The 22,536-nt window shown below is 40.0% G+C and overlaps 1 protein-coding gene across 1 annotated transcript in view; it reads right to left on the bottom strand.

Moving 5' to 3' along the window:
* The window catches only part of atp8b5b (ATPase phospholipid transporting 8B5b), a 117,472-nt gene that overhangs the window by 4,849 nt on the left and 90,087 nt on the right, over window positions 1–22,536 (bottom strand). The window contains exons 21-26 of the mRNA XM_072251783.1: window positions 21,949–22,132; window positions 19,867–20,090; window positions 18,543–18,626; window positions 4,212–4,457; window positions 2,504–2,642; window positions 1,122–1,252 (exon numbers count right to left, since the gene is read on the bottom strand). Coding sequence (XP_072107884.1) covers window positions 1,122–1,252; window positions 2,504–2,642; window positions 4,212–4,457; window positions 18,543–18,626; window positions 19,867–20,090; window positions 21,949–22,132 — 1,008 coding nt within the window. The remainder of the gene's footprint in view (window positions 1–1,121; window positions 1,253–2,503; window positions 2,643–4,211; window positions 4,458–18,542; window positions 18,627–19,866; window positions 20,091–21,948; window positions 22,133–22,536) is intronic.

Genomic DNA, 22,536 nt, shown 5'->3' with positions numbered 1-22,536 from the left:
CAAACAAACTTTGAAGATTCCCAAGTCAAAGACAGTACTTTTTAGGCAAGTATGTTCCAAGACCTTGAGCTCCAGCACCTTCCTCATCAGTGCTAGGTTAGATTTAAATGACTGACTGCACATCTCAGTTTACTCAAAGTTAACCACTCTACATAAATATTCTCTATGTTTTTTTTTGTAAATATAACACCAATGACTACCCAAAAGTCTTCTGTTTTTTTACATTAGGTTTCCTCTCAACTAATTCTCCTTTAATCATTTCTATCTAAAATTTAATTTCAAAAAATGAGTCTGGCACTCAGACCACATGATGTTATGAGCATTATCTAAGTTTGTCTAGACTTACAGTATTTTTCCAAATGTTTTAACTTCATGTATGTAAAGAACATGAATTATTTAAAATTATTTAACAGTCTTTTAATGGATGTAACACCTGAGCCTCAGATGGAACTGCCATGTTCTCTGTGTTTCCAAATCTAGCTGTAGAAATTGGATACATGTTCCTTAACACTTTGCTTCTCATAACTTTGAAAATTAAATGTATGATATTGAGAGGTCTCAATAAATATTTAAATATCAAATTTCAGGTCCAGCCTCAGAAGCACATTTTTTTTGTTCTGTGATCATAACCATTGCTCTATTAACTCTAAAAATAAGTTCTGTATACTTGCAAAAAAAAAGTGTTGTATTTTGCAGCATATTATTAAATAGTAACTCTATTACAGTTCACTATTGTTGATTATTTCATATAGTACAAGTAATAAATTTATAAAATATAAAAAATATATTTTGCGTCAGATACATTCATTCTAATAACATAGAGAGGGGTGGCACGGTAGTGTAGTGATTAGTACAATGCTTTACAGTACAGGTGATGCAGGTTCAATTCCTGCCGCTGCCTGTAAGGAGTTTGTACTTTTTCCCCGTAACTGCGTGGGTTTCCTCCGGGTGCTCCGGGTTCCTCCCACAGTTCGAAGATGTAGGTCTTTGTAAATTGTCCCGTAATTAGGCTAGGATTAACTTGGGGGATTGCTGAGCTGCATGGCTCAGAGGGCTGGAAGGGCCTGCCTCAGGCTGTATCTCAAAAAGTAAATAAATAAATAAATCCTTTGCGAACTTACTTTATTGCTGAAAGTGGGTTTCAGTTCAGTGAAGAGGTATCGCACAAGAAGAACTGGCAAGATGCACATTATTGCTGCTAAGAAAACAGTCAACCAGACTAGAGGTTCATTCAAGGTATTCCTTGCAGTTCCTAGACAAAAGAAAAATGCTGTGTTATATCTGAAAAAGTGTAATAAAGAATTTTTTGTCTATTAATATTAATAACTTCAGTGAAAATTAATAAATGGGAGCATGTGCTTTTGTTTTGCTGACATTGACACCATGTCACTAGGCTCTCTATCACCTTCCTGTTTTTGAGATTTGACAGCAGTATGTTTGAGTGGAGTTGGAGCACAGTCTGGCCATGAAAGTACAGTGAGTAGAGGGCTGAGTTTGAGAATTATCATGGAAGAGGTGTTGCTGCAGTGTATACTTTGTTGCATTTCTGCAGTTTTTCCATTTAATTTTAATCCTTTCAAGCTTTCAGGAAAAGAGGTCGCTTTCCTTCTATCATTGACTTGTTGTCACCAGTGTTCCTTATCTAATGAGGACTAGTGTTATTGCTTCCTAAAATTGGAGTGTGTCTCTGGAATATCCATCTGTCCTCCATTCATGATATCTGAGCCACACAGGTGTCAACGAAAGATAAAGGAGGTCTTAATTGGTCCTTAAGTCATTTGTAAGACCACTGAAACTGTGCTTCAGATGTCCCAATAAACCTGGGGTCTCCTCCAATGTGTTGTGGAGGTTGGATCACTGCAGGTATTTGAAGAGGAAGTAAATACATTTTTTAAAGAACAGGGAGTTCAGGGCTATTGGGAATTAGTACAGAAGAGGAAATGAGGCCTGTGCTATCCTCATTTAAATGGCAGACGCTAGGGGCTAAATGCCTGCACCTATTCGCTGATGTATTTACATCCTTGAATATCCTATAGGTATTGCTACATACAGGCACTAACTCAAACTCACACTGCATAGATAAATATCTTAAAACAAGCATTTCCCCCATCTATTTGCCAGAGACAACTAACAATGCAGATTTTCAAAATGAATCATCCAAATCCTCATTACTGTCACTCACTTTCATCTTACTTCATTTTCACTGTTGTGGTTCAGAAAACCCAGAGAAAAAATAACATCTTAGGTTTTCAACTCAAATAAATAAGAATGGAGCCCCTAAAGTAAAGAAGGATTAGAGAAACATATTGTGAGTTTTGGCGACTAACCTACTGACTCCTGACAAACCCACCCTCCACTCACTAAATCTTAATGCATCAGTCAAATAAAGTGATTTTATTTTGTTTAAAGACATCTCCAGCATTAAATATCAGTAAAGTATTTTAATAGGAAATCCAGTAATTACTTAAATACTCTATTAAAATCACTGTAGTAAAATACGTACCTATAAATGAAAATGAATTTGGGAACATCAGATACATGCCATTGCTGTACATTGTAAATGTTACTGCAAAATAGATTGCTAGACTGCCCCAGATAAAAAAGTGATTGATTGCTGTCCAGTAAGTTGTGTCCAGTGCAACCTGTTAACAAGCAGCAAGAAATGTAACATGAGTTATTCATCATTGAACAAACTTTTGTGAATCTAGCCTTTGAAGGATTGTTCTTTTCTTTTACAATAGAAAATTTAAAGCACTTTACATTAAGATTTCAATTACATATTACCTGATGTCATTCAATTTTATAACAATAATGAAAACAAGGTACTCGTCATTAATTAAAATGGATGTGTGTTAGTCCCACAAAACCCAGAATTAAAAAAACACATCCTAGTTTTCAACTCAAATAAATAAAAATGGAGACTCCCCAAAATACAAGAATTGTTAGAGAAACGTTTTGTGAATTTGACGACTATAGCCCTGACTCTTGACAACCCAACCTCCAGTCACCAAATCCTAATAGCTGATATCCTCTAATTGGCACAGAGTAGGTGTACAGATAAGAGGGAAGTACATTCAAACTTAGAAAAATTCAGTCAGTTTCATAGGCAGAGCAGACACAGTATGAACGCATGAAGGATAAATTGTTACAATCATAGAAACATGGTTGAAAGAGGTAAGGCAGCCTCAGGCATGATAACCTGGAGGTAAATGAGGAAGAAACATTGCAATATTGAATAAGACTTTCAGTGCAGTTACAGGGAGATTCGTTTAGTAGATTGTATAATGAGATCACATAGGTAGAGCTTAGCAATTAAAACTGGGCAATCAATTTTCAGGGCTTTTCAACAATCATCAGAACATAAAGGAGCAGATCTGTGGGGAATTCACAGAGATTTGATTGGACAAATGGTCTAAATTTACTCCAGTATCTTATGGATTTCAACTTCCCTCGTATTAACTGGGATTTCGTCAGTATGACAAGTTCAGAGGGGACTGATTATTTAAAGCGCATCCTGGAGAGCTTCATGTGCCAGTATGCAGACAGTCTGAGAGAAGTGCAGTACTGGACCTAATCTCTGGGACTGAAGCCAGGAAGTAGAGAAAGTTTCTATGGGTGTGTGTTTTGTGGATAGTGGCCATAACTCTGAAAGCTTTAACAAAAGAAGGAAAGGGGTAAGAGTGATCTGGATATCTGGATCTGCCAAGAGTGTAGAAAGAACAAGTAGCACCAATTTTGTCAACTGTTAATTAAGGCACGGTTGAACATTTGTTTGATACATTCATCACGACATGTAATTTCAGGAATTGTTAGAAGTGGAAGATATCAAATTTGGTTCTCGTATATATTTGATCCTAATTTTTTTTCACTGGTCTGAAATGCCTTATTAAGTACAATGTATGAATAACCTCAACCTCAGAATTAATAACCTCATAATTTAACCATTGTCATACTGAACACAGTGCGGGGGGGGGGTGTATATTAATTTCTCTGGGCAAACATGATACATTTCAAAAAGGTTCCTAATCTATATGGTTTCATGCAGTGTCAGCACTGAGCAAAAAATTGACAGAACCACAATATATGAACAACTCAGCAATTTTCAGTCTCTCGCTTGTGGCCAACACTGTAATTAAGACTTAATGAAGCACATCTTTGAAATGATATCCTGCATATATAAGATTGAACAGAATGTAAATAAATATTGTCACCTGTAGAGTCACAGTCACTAGCAAGCACGTCTGAGCAATTAAAGCAAATGACTGATAGTCTGAAATGGTCTTTCCATCATCTGTCACTGCTTCAGCAAGGGCTCCATAAGGAATAAAGAAAAGTACAAGGGAACTGTAAACTCCATGGATAAGGCATTTCACAAATTCTAATTTGTTGAAATAAAGATCAAGCTGTCCAGGTTCATAAAGTTGGGGATATGCCATACTCCAGCGGTCGTTGAAGTCCTGCAAAGACAGAATTAATCACATAGTTATACATGTATATTTATATAAATAATATATACTGTACATACACACACATAAACAACTATCTGTCAAAATACTATTGAGATAGGATGGCATCACAGTTGCCAAGAAGAGTACTACCATCTTTGATTAACTAGCAGATTATGTGTAAGAGTAGGTAAAGTATGGCTGAAGGTTGTGAAAGATTTATTTACTTGTCCACACCTTCCATGGTAGCGTAATGGTTTGCGCAATGCTATTACAGCTCGGGGGGGGGTGCATTCTGGAGTTCAGAGTTCAATTCTAGTGCCATTCTGTAAGGAGTCTCCGTGCATCCCCCCGTGGACTGCATGGGTTTTCAACCTGGCCCTCCAGTTTTCCTCCCACAGTCCAAAGATGGATTGGGTAGGTGTATAAATTGTCCCATGATTAGGTTAGGGTTAATTGAGTTTGCCGGGAGTTGCTGGGGTAGTGTGGCCTGAAAGTCCGATTGACATACTCTACACTGTATTGCTAAATAAGTAACAGTCAAAGTTCACCAAACATCAATGTCTGGTAAAACCTCTGACTTAGTAGGGAAACAAAATGAATATGTAACAGTGACAAAGAGGAGATTGACAATAACGCTCAGAAGTAATTCCTCAGTGTAATCATTTCAAAGGATCTGTCCTGGTTCCAGCACATAAGTGCAATTACAAGGAAGGCACTGCATCACCTCTACATCCTTAGAAGTTTGCAAAGGTTCCGTATAACATCTAAAACCTTGACAGACTTCTGTAGATATGTCCTTGAATGAAAAATCCCACAGAAAGTAATAGATACTACTTTCAAGAGCAGTCCATCAAGAGTGAAGCTCTCACCACTATTGAGCACATCTGCATGGAGTTCTGTCACAGTAAAGCAGCGTCCATCATTAGGGAAGCCCACCACCCAGGCCATGATCTCTTCTCGCTGCTGCCATCAGGAAGAAGGTACAGGAGCCTCAAGATGCACACTAATCAGGAAAACTTATTACTCCTCACCCCATCAGGGTCTTGAAACCAGTGGGAATAACTTCACTCAACTTCACTTGCTCCATCACTGAACTGTTCCCACAACCTATGGACTTGATTTCAATGACTTTTCATCTCATGTTCTCAATATTCATTGCATATTTTTTTTTTGCTGTTTCTTTTTATATTTCAACAGTTTCTTGTTTGTAGTTTTGCACATTGGTTGTTGTCCATCCTGTTGTGTGCAGTCTTTCATTGATTCTACTGAGTTTCTTGTATTTACTGTGATTGCCTGCAAGAAAACGAATCTCAGGGTTGTGTATAGTGACACAAAGGTACTTTGATAATAAATTTACTTTGAAGTTTGAAGAATTTTGGTAACATTCTTTCTTCTTTCCAATGAAAACAATCATGGATTAACATTATGAGAAAACTCAAGGACTTCAAAGTAGGCAACAATTCCTTAGTGGTTGGCGGCAAGCTTGGCACCCGGGTTGTGTGCAGAGCAGAGTTGGCAGTGGGGTGAAGGGGTGAACGATAACCCCTGGTAATCAATGAGAACTTGCTTGGCAAAAAAAAAAGGTGAAAAATACAAGTGAGCAAAATAAGAGGATGATGATATATTTGCTGTAACCAGAAAGCAGAGGGATGCTCACATAATGCAGCATAAGCAAAAATGAAATACTGGGAAGGCTGCCAGAGCTGAAGCCGGAACTTCAAACTAACCTGTACCTGCGAAACCCTGCCCAACTTTCATGGATGGGTGCATCTAACAAGCAATGTGGCCCTGTCTTCAAATTTTGAACATAGTTACAATATTGGGTTCTGGTACTTCAGAAAATTGCATTATTGTATCTTCACTATGAGGTTATGCCATGTTTAATGCCGAAGGAAAGTGTCTTGCCTACATGTTTGTCACTTGATGCAGTATTGGACCCCAAGCTGTAGTGGCCCCACGGTAGTGTAGTGGTTAGCACAACGCTATAACAGCTCGAGGCGTTCTAGAGTTCAGTTCCAGTGCCATTCTACAAGAGGTCTCCATACATCCTCCCCGTGGAATGCGTAGGCTTTCCCTGATTTCCTCCCACAGTCCAAAGACGTGCTGAGTAGGTTAATTGTCCTGGGATTAGACTAGGGTCAATGGGGATTGTGGGGCTGTGGGGTCGCTGGGGCGGCATCGCTCGAGGGGCTGGAAGAGCTTACTCTGTGCTGTATCACTAAATAAATTTTTAAAAATTCAATGGCATAATTTGCTCAGGATATATCCAGTACAAGCAGAAAAGGAGCTTGCAATTGGATTTATGTGACCATATATTAATAAAGACAGCATTTAAGCTGAGAGAAAAATAACACAAGCCATGTCACACAATGGTTTAGGAAGAGGTGTGCAGTTGAGAGACACAAACAAATCTTCTGCAGCATGTGTAAAGAGTGAGAAGCTGGCATTGTTTATTGTGCAGTTAAATCAAGCAACAACTAAGGCACTGCTAGATTTGAAAGGAGAGATTCTTTTGGTGGGAAGTTATGGCTACAATGGCAGAGATAGCCCCAAACATCACTATTGGGAAGTTAGATCCGGTTAACAGAACTACTAATTGTTTGTAAGGGACGCAGAAGAATGCCAAGAAACTTAGCTCAACAACAGCTTCCAAGTAAAAACTCTTCCAAAAAAGAGTAGGGATTAACGGGTCCCTTTCAAAATGGCAGGCAGTGACCAGTGGGGTACCACAAGGCTCGATGCTGGGACCGCAGCTATTTACAATATATATTAATGATTTAGATGAAGGGATCAAAAGTAACATTAGCAAATTTGCAGATGACACAAAGCTGGGTGGAAGTGTGAAATGTGCAGAGGATGTTATGAGAATGCAGGGTGACTTGGACAGGTTGGGTGAGTGGGCAGATGCATGGCAGATGCAGTTTAATGTGGATAAATGTAAGGTTATCCACTTTGGTGGCAAGAACAGGAAGGCAGATTACTATCTGAATGGTGTCAAGTTAGGAAAAGGGGAAGTACAATGAGATCTGGGTGTCCTTGCTCATCAGTCACTGAAAGTAAGCATGCAGGTACAGCAGGCAGTGAAGAAAGCTGATGGCATGTTGGCCTTCATAACAAGGGGAGTTAAGTATAGGAGCAAAGAGGTCCTTCCGCAGTTGTACAGGGCCCTGGTGAGACCACACCTGGAGTATTGTGTACAGTTTTGGTCTCCAAATTTGAGGAAGGATATTCTTGCTATTGAGATAGTGCAGTGTAGGTTCACGAGGTTAATTCCGGGGATGGCGGGACTGTCATATGTTGAAAGGTTGGAGCGACTGGGCTTGTATACACTGGAACTTAGAAGGATGAGAGGGGATCTGATTGAAACATATAAGATTATTAAGGGATTGGACATGCTAGAGGCAGGAAACATGTTCCCAATGTTGGGGGAGTCCAGAACCAGAGGCCACAGTTTGAGAATAAGGGTTAGGCAATTTAAGACGGAGTTGAGGAAAAACTTTTTCACCCAGCGAGTTGTAGATCTGTGGAATGATCTGCCTCTGAAGGCAGTGGAGGCCAATTCTCTGGATGCTTTCAAGAAAGAGCTAGATAGAGCTCTTAATGATAGCGGAGTCAAGGGATATGGGGAGAAGGCAGGAACAGGGTACTGATTCTGGATGATCGGCCATGATCACAGTGAATGGCGGTGCTGGCTCGAAGGGCCAAATGGCCTACTCCTGCACCCATTGTCTATTGTCTAAATAGTAGTTTGCATCAGTCTGGAATGTGTGCAGGATATTATACTGAAGCAATTCACATAGGACATTGGCCCAGGATATGTCAGAGTTTGCCATAAATGCCATGATGTAAAGTATTGAATTTCAGCTAAATGTCTTTCTTTCGAGGCAACAACATTCTTTTCTTGCCAGAATGAAATGGCACATTGCCCCTGCTTCTTAATCAAAGGCACCTCTGACAACTGGAACCATGTGCAAGAAAGCTGTACAACTTAATTTTTAAGATGAAGATGATAACAGAATTTTGGAATTATTTAGAGTTAAAGCCCCAAAGAATAACTTTAACCAAGGGCTTTTGGGAACTGAAGGTCAATAGAGAATCTCTAAGAGTACAGATAGATGCAGTAATTCATTGTCCAGTCATTGAGTGAGATTGCCACAATCAACGTTTCAGATGCACACCCTTTGAAGGTAGCATGTCTTAATCTACATCCATGGATAAAATCATGAGGGGACTTGAGAACCCAGTCAAGTATTGGAAGAAAATGATTCAATTCTCTTCAGCTATCCCAACCTCGGAGACCAACTCAAGAATTAGCTGAAAATTCTAAAAAAAATCAGTGAAGCAAATATGGAACATAGTACAATGTGAGCTAAAGTTGTAACCTACTCCAAGGTGAATCTCAAGGGACATCTCAATTCAACACAACAGCTGAATATTCTGTCAGAAAACAATGCAGGTTTGTTATTCAGGATCCTATCCAAGACCTAAATCAGAATCCAACCTGAAATTCAACCCACTTGCTTGAGACTATATTCAATTCAATGCTCAAACACAGGTTGAAAGAACTGCCAGTTAAGTTTAAAGAATAGTCTGTTAGTGACACCTGTCTGTAATTATTGAATTATCCTGAAAGTAGACCATTGAGTCATTCAGAGAGGCATTTAAAAAATTAGAATGAACCAATCAGACAATGCAGAATGAAATCCAATCACAAACAAGAGAAAATCTGCAGATGCTGGAAATCCAAGCAACGCACACAAAATGCTGGAGTAGGCCAGGCAGCATCTATGGAAAATAGTATAGTCGACGTTTCGGGCCGAGACCCTTCAGCAGGATCTTGACCTGAGAGTTCTGCTAGTATTTTGGACGTGTTGTACACAGAAAGAAGGGTCGCTTTTTTCCCAACAACACAGAGAATCAGTTAGTGCGATTTTTTAAAAAACTAAAACTACATTTCATATGGTTGTACACAAATGAATTCGGTCACAGAATGAAAGCAATTCATAATGATATATAAACATAATGTCTTGTATAGGTATACAAAACTACCTTTTCAAGTCAAGTCAGCTCGCAAGGTTTTTTGGGCCAATGGGGTTACAGAGGGCTGACAGCTGTCTATGTAATAAAATTGATGTTTTAAATGTAACAGCCACAGAGCAAGAAAATGTTGATTCTGGAACAAGTCATGCAAAAAATTTACCGCAAAACGAGCTCACGTGCATTTTTTCAGAAGCATGTACTCTCTAGGTAGATGAACAAAGTAAGTGAAGGATAAAATCAAGACTGTACTAAAGTGTAATCAGCAGCTTGCTCTCCGTATCATACCGCCCAGGCCTGTGTATCGCTTAGACAGCTAGGACTTAACATCCATGGTCAATCCTGACCAACAGAAAGCCTCATTAAAGGTAAAGACTCCTGGAAATGTTTTAGAATTATGTCAAGTTTTAGGAATGTTAAAATCAAATGAAAAGTTTCTGCCTAATGTGTTTTGTATTACAATCTCTTTAGTGAAGGAAAATATCAAACAGTGTGGGCAAAGGATCAGCAGAAGTTCCTGGAGTTCTACATGCAGAGCCTTTGTATCAGTTCACTACTTGACCTTTGTAACCTAAATGGGGCATATAGATGGACATGGGATATCTGAAGATATGGAATTGGCCCAGTGATTAGCTCAGTGTTAAACAGTGAAGACCAAAACAAGAATTATGCCTAGATTGAAAGCAAGGCTCTGGTCATTATCTTTGGGGTCATCCAGTTCCTCTGAGGAATATCACTCACCTTTGACACAGATCGTAAGTCACCACTGGTGATTGTAGGGCAAGATCCATTAGTCATCAATTGCTGCTTCCAGATGCAAAGTTCAGCAGTGTCTTGTCACAATACGACTAAATTATTTGCCAAATTCAACTCTTCAAGCAGTTAATGAGGCTTGTCAAGTGAGGGATCAGATGTATGTTTCAACATTTACCTCATTGATGGAGATAATTTAATTACAGCAGCATGTACTTCTCATTCAAAGCAAAGACACAGCCTTCAACTATGTGGAATCAAGTACATCATGTGACTGGACAAGTGACTGTTGCCCTCATGTTGAGTTACAGATCTCTGTGAATCAGAAGTATTTAGTATGAAGCTAAATTGGTGAACTGTTTCTTCATCCAGAAGAACTTTGGTCCCTGGAAGGTTGGAAGTGATGAGGTGAAAAGACTGGTGTTGCATCTCTATGACTTGTACAACGAAGCCCCTTGGCAGCCCTAGCCTCGCCCTATTTCAGATATTTCCTTCATAGTATCCATTCCTCTCCTACCTACTCTGTAACATGAAACTAACTTATTTTTCCTCTTTCTTTATTCTGATGATGGGTCTTCTAGCTGAAACATTAACTCTTTTCTTCCCTCTGATATTGTCTAACCTGCTGAGTTTTTTCCAGTATTTTCTGTTTCCATTTATGATCTCCTGCATTTCCAGTTTCTTTTTTCACTTTTGGTTAGATGTCAAAAGGAATGGGAAACTCAGAAAATCAGAGATGAACTCCGTGTTATATTGGCCACTCATGGTGAACTCGCTGCTATCCCCTTAGCCAATTGTACTACCTTAAACGTAATAGGATTGGCATGCGCTCATCTTACCATATTATTCAGTGGCAAGTGAAGCAGCTACTGTGGCAGTGGAAGTACTTAAGAAGAGAAACATTTAAAAACCCACAAAATGATAACTCAATGGCACTGTGCTGAATTGCGAACTGGAAAACATTTAACTCAAAATCTGAGTAACTCAACATTTGCACGGACTGAGCATTTGGTGCACAGATGAAAGAATACAATTCAGGCAAATACAGTACATATTACCGTTGCCCCAGAATTGAGACAACCAGGTGTACTTCAAGAGAGGGTCACGGTAGAGGGCCCACAAAAGGGGGAGCAAAGGTGATGTTAGGAGTGTTTTAGACAGACTCACGAACAGGCAGCAAATTTAGTAATCTAGACCACATGCAGGTTTAAATTGGCAGCATGGTTAACACAGACATCGTGAGCCAGGGTGCCTCTTCCTGTGCTGCATTATCCTTATGTTCTAATTTGAAAACCTAGACATCGTGAGGCTGAAGTCATTGCAGTACTCAGACACATCTTGAGCCACAGTTCTGATGTTGAAAAGTTATTTGAAATAGTAGAAATAGTGGCAATTAAAGTTATATTGTGAAATTCAAAGAAGTTGAATGGAAGTATATGAAAACAGCTCCAGAAGAACAAATGCGAGAATCTGACACAATTTTACAGAACTCAAAGTGAACGATAAACATAGAAACATAGAAACATAGAAAATAGGTGCAGGAGTAGGCCATTCGGCCCTTCGAGCTTGCACTGCCATTTATTATGATCATGGCTGATCATCCAACTCAGAACCCCGCCCCAGCCTTCCCTCCATACCCGCTGACCCCCGTAACCACAAGGGCCATATCTAACTCCCTCTTAAATATAGCCAATGAACTGGCCTCAACTGTTTCCTGTGGCAGAGAATTCCACAGATTCACCACTCTGTTTGTGAAGAAGTTTTTCCTAATCTCGGTCCTAAAAGGCTTCCCCTCTATCCTCAAACTGTGGCCCCTCGTTCTGGACTTCCCCAACATCGGGAACAATCTTCCTGCATCTAGCCTGTCCAATCCCTTTAGGATCTTATACGTTTCAATCAGATCCCCCCTCCATCTTCTAAATTCCAACGAGTACAAGCCCAGTTCATCCAGTCTTTCTTCATATGAAAGTCCTGCCATCCCAGGAATCAATCTGGTGAACCTTCTTTGTACTCCCTCTATGGCAAGGATGTCTTTCCTCAGATTAGGGGACCAAAACTGCACACAATACTCCAGGTGTGGTCTCACCAAGGCCTTGTACAACTGCAGTAGTACCTCCCTGCTCCTGTACTCGAATCCTCTCGCTATAAATGCCAGCATACCATTCGCCTTTTTCACTGCCTGCTGTACCTGCATGCCCACTTTCAATGACTGGTGTATAATGACACCCAGGTCTCGTTGCACCTCCCCTTTTCCTAATCGGCCACCATTCAGATAATAATCTGTTTTCCTATTTTTGCCACCAAAGTGGATAACTTCACATTTATCCACATTAAATTGCATCTGCCATGAATTTGCCCACTCACCCAACCTATCCAAGTCACCCTGCATCCTCTTAGCATCCTCCTCACAGCTAACACTGCCACCCAGCTTCGTGTCATCCGCAAACTTGGAGATGCTGCATTTAATTCCCTCATCCAAGTCATTAATATATATTGTAAACAACTGGGGTCCCAGCACTGAGCCTTGCGGTACCCCACTAGTCACCGCCTGCCATTCTGAAAAGGTCCCGTTTATTCCCACTCTTTGCTTCCTGTCTGCTAGCCAACTCTCCACCCACATCAATACCTTACCCCCAATACTGTGTGCTTTAAGTTTGCACACTAATCTCCTGTGTGGGACCTTGTCAAAAGCCTTCTGAAAATCCAAATATACCACATCCACTGGTTCTCCCCTATCCACTCTACTAGTTACATCCTCAAAAAATTCCATGAGATTCGTCAGACATGATTTTCCTTTCACAAATCCATGCTGACTTTGTCCGATCATTTCACCGCTTTCCAAATGTGCTGTTATCACATCCTTGATAACTGACTCCAGCAGTTTCCCCACCACCGACGTTAGGCTAACCGGTCTATAATTCCCCGGTTTCTCTCTCCCTCCTTTTTTAAAAAGTGGAGTTACATTGGCCACCCTCCAATCCTCAGGAACTAGTCCAGAATCTAACGAGTTTTGAAAAATTATCACTAATGCATCCACTATTTCTTGGGCTACTTCCTTAAGCACTCTGGGATGCAGACCATCTGGCCCTGGGGATTTATCTGCCTTCAATCCCTTCAATTTACCTAACACCACTTCCCTACTAACATGTATTTCGCTCAGTTCCTCCATCTCACTGGACCCTCTGTCCCCTACTATTTCTGGAAGATTATTTATGTCCTCCTTAGTGAAGACAGAACCAAAGTAATTATTCAATTGGTCTGCCATGTCCTTGCTCCCCATAATCAATTCACCTGTTTCTGTCTGCAGGGGACCTACATTTGTCTTTACCAGTCTTTTCCTTTTTACATATCTATAAAAGCTTTTACAGTCCGTTTTTATGTTCCCTGCCAGTTTTCTCTCATAATCTTTTTTCCCCTTCCTAATTAAGCCCTTTGTCCTCCTCTGCTGAACTCTGAATTTCTCCCAGTCCTCAGGTGAGCCACTTTCTCTGGCTAATTTGTATGCTTCTTCTTTGGAATTGATACTATCCCTAATTTCTCTTGTCAGTCACGGGTGCACTACCTTCCTTGATTTATTCTTTTGCCAAACTGGGATAAGCAGGGGCTTATGCAACAACAGAATTATAAAACATACTTTTTAGATGTGTCATTCATAATTGAAGGTTCCAAGAAATTAAAGTATCATTTCCTTCAATAAATCTTGAGATTAGTTGGAAAAGACATAATCTTTTAATCAAAGACATAATCGAATACAAAAAGTGTATTTGCAATTTGCAAACTAAACTTCCAAATGTATTGTAAATAACTAGCATATGCTTTAAAGTTTTTCTTTAAAATAGATATATGCTTATGTCTCCTTAAGGATTCCAGTGGGATAGCATGACATTACTGTTAATATATATTCCATCAGCAAGCAGATCAGGTGAAGAATAAGTAAAACACATCACCTTATGGTGTGACACACATCAAAGTTTCTGGTGAACGCAGCAGGCCAGGCAGCATCTCTAGGGAGAGGTGCAGTTGACGTTTCAGGCCAAGACTAGTCCTGACGAAGGGTCTCGGCCTGAAGCATCGACTGTACCTCTTCCTAGGGATGCTTCCTGGCCTGCTGTGTTCACCAGCAACTTTGATGTGTGTTGCTTGAATTTCCAGCATCTGCAGAATTCCTGTTGTTTGCACCTTATGGTGCGAGAATGTTTTAGCTGTACATGGTCTGTGCGAATCACTACAGCATCCAGAAACCTTGAGATCTCCATCTCGGAGGCCAATGTCAGAACATCCTTCAAGAGGATGAACCCACACAAGGTGTTGGGCTCTGAGGGTGTACCTGGCAGGATACTGAAAACCTGTGCCAACAAATTGGCTGGAGTATTCAAGGCCATCTTCAAGCTCTAACTGCTGCAGTCTGAGGTTCCCAACTGCTTCAAAAAGGCAAGCTGCCTCAGTGATTAACAACTGGTAGTGCTCGTATCTATTGTAATAAAGTGCTTTGAGAGGTTGGTCATGTCTAGAATTAACACCTGCCTGAGCAAGGAACTGGACTTGCCTACTACAGCAACACGTCTACAACAGATATGATCTCACTGGCTCTACACTCAGCTTTGGAGCACCTAGAGAACAGTAAAACACATGTCAGGTTGCTGTTTGCTGATTATAGCTCACCATTCAATAGCAAGATTCCCTCATTACTAATCATCAAGCTTCCAAACCTGGGCACCTGGACCTCCCTCTGTAACTGCCTCCTCAACTTCTTCATGAGGAAACCGCAGTCAGTGGATGACGTAACTGTTGTTGGCAGCATCTCAAATGGTGACGAGGTGGCATACAGGAGTAAGGTAGATTGGCTGTCATTGGTGTCGCAACAACAACCACACACTCAATATCAGCAAGACCAAGGAATCGATTGTGGACTTCAGGAAGGGGGAGCTGGTAGAACACACATTGAGGGGTCAGCAGTGGAAAGAGTGTGCAACTTTAAGTTCCTCAGAGTCAACATCTCTAAAGATCTGTCTGAGTCCAACACATTGATGCAATCATGAAGAAAGCAATCCAATGGTTCCACTTCATTAGAAGTTTGAGGAGATTTTGTATGTCACCGAAGACTCTTGCAAGTTTCTACGGATGTATGGTGGAGAGCATGGTTGCATCACAGGCTGGTACAGAGGGTCCAATGTACAGGTGTGCAAGAGGCTGCAGAGGTTCTCAGCCAGCCCCATCATGGGCACAACACTCCTTACCATTGAGGACATCTGCAAGAGGCAGTATCTCAAAAAGGTGGCATCCAACACTAAGGACCCTCACCATCTGGGACATGTCTCTTCTCATTACTGCCATCAGGAAGTGGGTACGGGAGTACGAATGTTTGTGGATGGGTTGCTATTTCCTATGTGGCATTGAACTTCCTGAGTGTTATTGAAGGTGCACTCATCCAGGCAGGTGAGAGTAGTCTAGCGCACTCCAAACTCAAGGCTTTGGGAAGTTATGAGGTGACTTACTCACAGGAGGCTTCCAACCCTCCAAACTGTTCTCATTTCAACAATGTGTATATGTCCACTCCAGTTCAATTTCTGCTCAGTGGTAACCCTCAGGATATGGATAGAGGGGATTTCAGTGATGGTAATGCCATTGAATGTCAGGGAGTAATTGCTGGATTTTCTTTTGTTGGATATCCTTAGTGCTTAGCACTTATGTGTCACCAGTGCTACTTGCCACCTATTGACCCTGGCCTGGGTATTGTCCAGAACCTGCTGCATTTGGTTCTGGAATGCTTCATTATCTGAAGAGTCCTTGACCGCTGCTGAGCATTGTGCAATCATCAGGAAACATCCCCCCTCTGACATTGTAAGTGTAAGGCCCTGGGAAAGGCTTCACTGCTAACCTAATGGTCTTTCAAAAGTCATGATGAGTAACTGAAGATAAGAGTGTCCAGGCACTACCTTGAGGAATTCCTGCAGAGATGACTTGTGACTGAGATGATTGAACTGAAAAGAAAACTGTCACCTTATTTTGATTATTTTATTATTTTTATTATGATTCCAACTTACACAAGGTCAGTTCCTACTGATTCCCATTGATACCAGTTCAGCCAGTATTCATTGATGCCAGAACAGCTGAAATGTTGCCTTTATATTAAGAGCAGTTAAACTCTCTTCAGCTCACTTGTCCATGTTTGGATTAAGGCTGTAATAGGGTTTGGAACCAAATGGGGAGGTAATAGGCCGATTTAAATTTGTCCTACTTCTTGTGTATAGCTCATAGCTGGGGAATTTTCCACCTTATTGGGTAGATGCCAGTGTTATAGCTGGACTGGAATAGGTTTGGCATGGTTGCAGCAAGTTTTGGAGCATAATTCATATTCCATCTGAGTAGTCTCCTGCCCAATGGCGTGAACATCCATTTCTCCCCTCCCTTCCCCCTTCTCTCATTTTTCCATTCCCCATTGTGGCTTCCCTCTCACCCCTTCTCTTCTCCTCACCTGCCTATCAACTCTCTCTCTCGTGCCCTCCTCCTTCCCTTTTTCCCATGTCCACTCTCCTGTCCTGTCAGATTTCTTCTTCTTCAGCTCTTTTCCTTTTCCACTTGTCACCTCCTGGCTTCTCACGTCATCCCTCCTGCACCACCCATCCACCTTCTCCCTCAGCTGGCTTCACCTATCACCTGCCAGTTTGTATTTCTTTCTTTCCCCCACCTTTTTATTTTGGCTTCTTCCCCCTTCCTTTCCAGTCCTGATGAAGGGTCTTGGCCAGAACCATCAACTGTTTATTCCCCTCCATAGATGCTGCCTGACCTGCTGAGTTTGTCCAGCATTTTACGTGTGTTATTCTGGAATTTGAGTGTTTGCAGAATCTCTTGTGTTCTGAAGCACAACTGTGCAGTCCTGTTGCTGGAATGTTGTCAGCACATACTTACAAAGTGATCACTCAACTTGAGTTTGTTTTCTCAGCTGTAGAAGATGTTACATTTGGGAACACCAAATCTAGCAGGCTAGATTGGAAGATGTGTTTGTGAATCATGGCTTTAGCTTGACTGATTTGACCTCTGGATGATGGAAAGGGAAAGGGTGAATAGATTTTTTTGTCCATCATCATCCAAATCAAGAGAGAAATGTGTTCTCAGACAAATGAGGCAGATGACTGCAGGAAAGACAGAGAGGTGGTACGCCTGGATGTATTTCCCAGAGTAATTAATTGTCTTCCCAATGACTCTGAAAACTTCAATGCAGTGAAATATGGTGATAGGCACAAGCTGTAATCATGGTATTACACAGTCTGAACCACAATATCTAACTCTAGTCACCTTCTGATTTACAAAATTAATATTTTATCTATTTCTCAATTACCATTACATTTTTTATGAGTGAGCTTGCTGTGGAATCAATTGCCTAGACTAATATTTTATAATGCAAGTGTTCTAAATTTATTAAGTTACAGTCTGTGCCACTTTATTAGGTACACCTGTACACTTGCTCGTTAATGCAAATATCTAATCAGCCAATCATGTGGCAGCAATCTAATGAATAAAAACATGCAGACATGGTCAAGCAGTTCAGTTGTTGCTCAGCCCAAATATCAGAATGGGAAAGAAATGTGATCTAAGTGGAATGATTGTTGCTGCCAGATGGGGTGGTTTGAGCATCTCAGAAACTGCTGATCCCCTGGTACTTTCACGCTCAGTAGTCTCTAAAGTTTACAGAGAATGGCACAAAAAAAATTGAGTGAGTGGCACTTCTGTTGGAAAAAAAATGCCTTGTTAATGAGAGGTCAGAGGAAAATGGCCAGACTGGTTCCAGCGGACAGCAAGGTGACAGTAACTCAACTAACTATGTGTCACAATAGAAGAGTATCTTTGAACACACACCGTGTTGAACCTTGAAATGGATGGGCTACCACAGGAGAAGACCACACCGGCTTCCACTCCTGTGGCCACTTTATTAGGCATACTTCTGTACCTAATAAAGTGGCTGCTCAGTATATATACTATTTAACAAACAAAACTGCATTATAATATATAAATATATTAAACCATTTTTACAGATATGCTGCACTCAATTTTTATCCTTGGGTAATAAATAGGTGGCAATGTAGGTTAGGTTTAGTTTGCAACTGGGCCTTACTTTCATGTCCTTTGCTAGATTTACAACTAAATCCATCAGTCTTGTTGTCAATACCATTCGCATTACTTACACTCTGCTCATTTGGTGTTTATGAACATCATCATAGCTAATCTGCATTTTTAATGAGATCGTTGTCATCTAATATTGCAGGACAGTCAAGAGGGAATCAGACAGTAATTTTACAAACATACCTGATCAAATAGACTCAATCCTAATACAGGGAGTGATGTATAGACCAAATTGTAGAGTGTAATGAACCATTGATCATACACAGTCTATGAAAAGAAGAAATGCAGTATTAAAAATTAGCACTGGAAATGAACAATCATGAATCTAACAAAAATTGATAATTGGTGAGCTAACCTCAGATTAAAACTAGGAAGTAAATGTTATTTCTTAGGCTATTTAGCAACCTCTGTAAAGTTCCAGTGGAATTTATTTAGACAACTACTACTTGGAATGCTACTTGTGCTTCAATGCGTTTAATATTGCTGCCAGAGTATCAGTTTCAGAAACATACTCATATGGCCTGGAGCACATGACACTCAGAAGTTGGATGGTCAACCAGCATCTGACCTTGTCATTAAAACTGAAAATGGGCAAGTTAAAGGCTGAGTGGCTTGGGATTGAGACTCCCATCTTAAAATTCCACCTAGATCAGCGTACTTCAGGGCAGACATGCCCTTCCTGGGTCATTCCATTGATTAAATTGGAAAGAAGTGTCTCACCAATTTATAGCTGAAACTATACCGTTTCCCTCTTGTCATCACTGGCTATTTCCAACCGGAAATCTTGTTTGACCTAAACGAAAACTTTCTGAAAATACTGTTTCTTCTTTCATTTCCTTTCCACTCTGTAGATTGTTGTCGCAATATAAGCATGGGGCATATAGGAGCTCAGTAAATAACTAGTTGGGTTAAGTTGTTCATTATCAGTGACATTACATCAGTTAAACTGGGAGAGAACTATCTACAAGGATCCATGAATATCAACTGACTGTAAAGCTGCGTGACCAACTCTCCCTAGTCTCTACCCATGAAGATCAAAAGGTGCACAGATACGACTGGGCATCAGTAAAAGTCATGGCACAAGCAAAGGCGTGGCATGCAAGATAATTCCTAGAAGCATGGTTTGGTGCAAATAATTCTATAAACAGACATGTAGACCTCGATTCTACTTACAAGCCTACTTATAAGACCTCGATAAGCCAGTGCGGGCAAAACTCCAAACCACAACACACAGAGTTTGCCACACAATCAATCACCGAGGAGACTCCCGCCCTACGTCACAATTAAGTTTCCATAATGAGGATGAATCAGCAGATTGATAAGTATATAAAGGCCAAGCATGTGGAGAACACATCACAAATGAACAGTGCACTGATGACGTTTTCTCGTATGGCAATGAAACAGTTGCAATTGAATTGGCAAGATCAGAGAATATCTCAATCCAACCATCAACCACCCAAGCTACACAGTTATTTCCAGGTAAATAACCTTTTGAAAACGGTCTTACCTGCGCTGAAAATCCACAGAAGAATCCATACCAGAAATGAACAAGAGTGAAAGCAAAATTTTTATAGAAAAAGTAACGGAGAAATCTGCACATTCGTAGATAGGACCATCTTCCATGGACAAGTAAAAGACGCTGGAGATAACGAAACTGAGCAAAGGAGAAATCACTTGAAAGGACAGCCTGTGTTCCTTCCTCACCGCTGATGCCCACCCCAATATGAGCAGCTGTTGGAATATAAATTAAATGTTACTCAGATTTGCAGTACTTCCTAAAAGCAGATTGACTGGCAGAAAGCAGAGAATGTGACGGCTGCCTGTGACTAGTGTAGTTCTGCAGCAGTCAAGTTTTTTGGACCACAGTTTTTCTCTTTATACGTTAATCATCCCATTGAAGGGAATAAAGGCACTGTGGCCAATTTTGCAGACAAAACCGAAGTAGGTCAAGGGACAGGTAGTGTTATGGAGGTAGGGAATCTATAGAAGGTCTTGGACAAGATAGGAGAGTAGACAAAGAAATTGCAGATGGAATACAACATGGGGAAGCGTGGAGGTTATGCGCTCTGGTAAGAAGAATAAAGGCTTTGGCTATTTTGTAAATGGGGACGGAATTCACAAATCAGCGGTGCAAAGGGACCTGGGAGTCCTAGTTCATGATCCCTTTCAGGTTAAATTACAGGTTGAATTGGTTGTAAGGAAGACAAATGCAATGTTAGCATTCATTTGAGAGGTCTAGAATATAAAAACAATGTTGATACTGCTGAGGCTTTAAAATGCATTCATCACACCACATTTAGAATAATCGGGGAAATTTTGGATCCTGTGTCTAAAGAAAGATGTGATGGTTCTAATGAGGGTACAGAGGAGTGATTCCAGGAATGAAGAGCTTGACGTGTGAGGAGCGTCTCATATCTCTGGGCAATATTCAAAAAGATGAGGGAATATCTCATTGACACCTGTTGAATACTGAAAATAGTGATGCTAATTCAGTTGTGTGAAAGCTTTTAGAAAAAATATTTAGGAAAAAAATTGCCATTTGAGGTGAGCCAGCATGCACTGTAAACAAGAAATTGTATTTGGTAAGGTCAATGGAATCAGTGCTATCTGATAAATGGAACCAATGTTGGATTTTCAGAAAATATTTAATAAGCTGCTAAAAACCAATGGTCGATAAAATTGAGGCCAAGGTATTAAAGGCCGATAACAGCATTTACAGGAATTGTTCTCTATTGCCATTTTCTAAATCTACTTTATTCCTTCCTTGTTTTTGAAGTTGAGGAGTATACTAAAAGGAATAGTAGAGATGTAAAATTAAGCAAATTAATTTGAAGAATGTGAATTTCCAACCTGAAATTAAATAAGAGAACCATTAAAGATCATATAGAGTGGAGTATTCCCAAGTGGAATGATATGTGATTCGAAGTAGCATATTCCTGTTTATTCTTGACCACCACGATGTGGAATTTAACAGAGTTGAATTTCGGGTGGTATATTTTGAATGAAGAGGAACGGGTGCAATTTTAAAGGAGAGAACAAAAATAAAACCCAGAATAAACAGAATATAGACAACATATTGGAAAAAAGTATAGTATAGAATAAATGTCTTTACAAAAGGAAACAAAGTAAACAGAGTATAGATCACTTGACGAATGTCTGAAGGCAAATTACTTTTGTGCATTTAGCTCTCAAGCTCTGTATTCGAAATTCGAAATAGATTGGGGAAAATATGCTTGCAGGTTTGTGATACTATGTTTCTGATTTTTATTTGTCATCAAAAACACAGTGCAAGATCCCTGGCGCAATTTACTCTTCAATATGTGAGACAATATTTTGGAACTATCTTGGAAACCTGCCCCAATATTCTTATTTACCTATAATTACCTGTTTTCTTTTGAATTATAAAGCTATTAAAGAACAGAAAGTAAGACATATTAGGGTAAGTTTCCAATAACATTTACTTTTTAATGTTTCTTTATGAATACAAACAATTTTTGTATTTGGTTTTGCAATGACACCTTCCATAATGACGCTAAGTGTCCAGTCAGATTTTCACAAGTCTGTCCGAGTATCCAAGTTTCTCACTCACCTTTGATCATGCTTACATCATTTGCTCCATCTCCAATTGCTAGTGTTATCGCTTCCTTGTACTTTTTTACCAGTTCTACCACCTGAGCTTTCTGAAGGGGTGTGACACGGCAGCAGATTACAGTTTTACAGAGGCAAGCTGTTCTTAAGAACAGTAATTCCAGGTCTTCTTCTAAAGCATGTGCCTACATTTAGATATAATGCATTTTAGAAAACCCATGTTAATATCTGCAATTACACTGAAAGTATTTGTTTCACAGGCATGTATAATAAAAGAAACTCAGTTTTACACATAGTTGCAATGATGCCAAAGACAGCCTGAATTCTAGAAGCTGCTTTTTAATAAAATGATGCTGTTCTCATTATTGAACTATGCTGGAAAATTGTTCCTATCAACAAGAATGTAATAAACTGCCATATATTGTCTTAAAGCCAAGAAAAAAAACAAATACTGCTTTTGTAATGGTGATTTTGTAAAAGACTCTTTTAATATATCAGATCTCATAAGCCCCTGAAATAATGACCTGTTAAACTATTAAAAGGCAGGGCTTTTTGCTTATTAATTTGTTTCTGGATATAGGGTCGTTAA

This window comes from Mobula birostris, chromosome 3 (assembly GCF_030028105.1).
Source record: "Mobula birostris isolate sMobBir1 chromosome 3, sMobBir1.hap1, whole genome shotgun sequence".
NCBI lineage: Eukaryota > Metazoa > Chordata > Chondrichthyes > Myliobatiformes > Myliobatidae > Mobula > Mobula birostris.
This window is presented reverse-complemented; position numbering and strand designations above follow the sequence as displayed.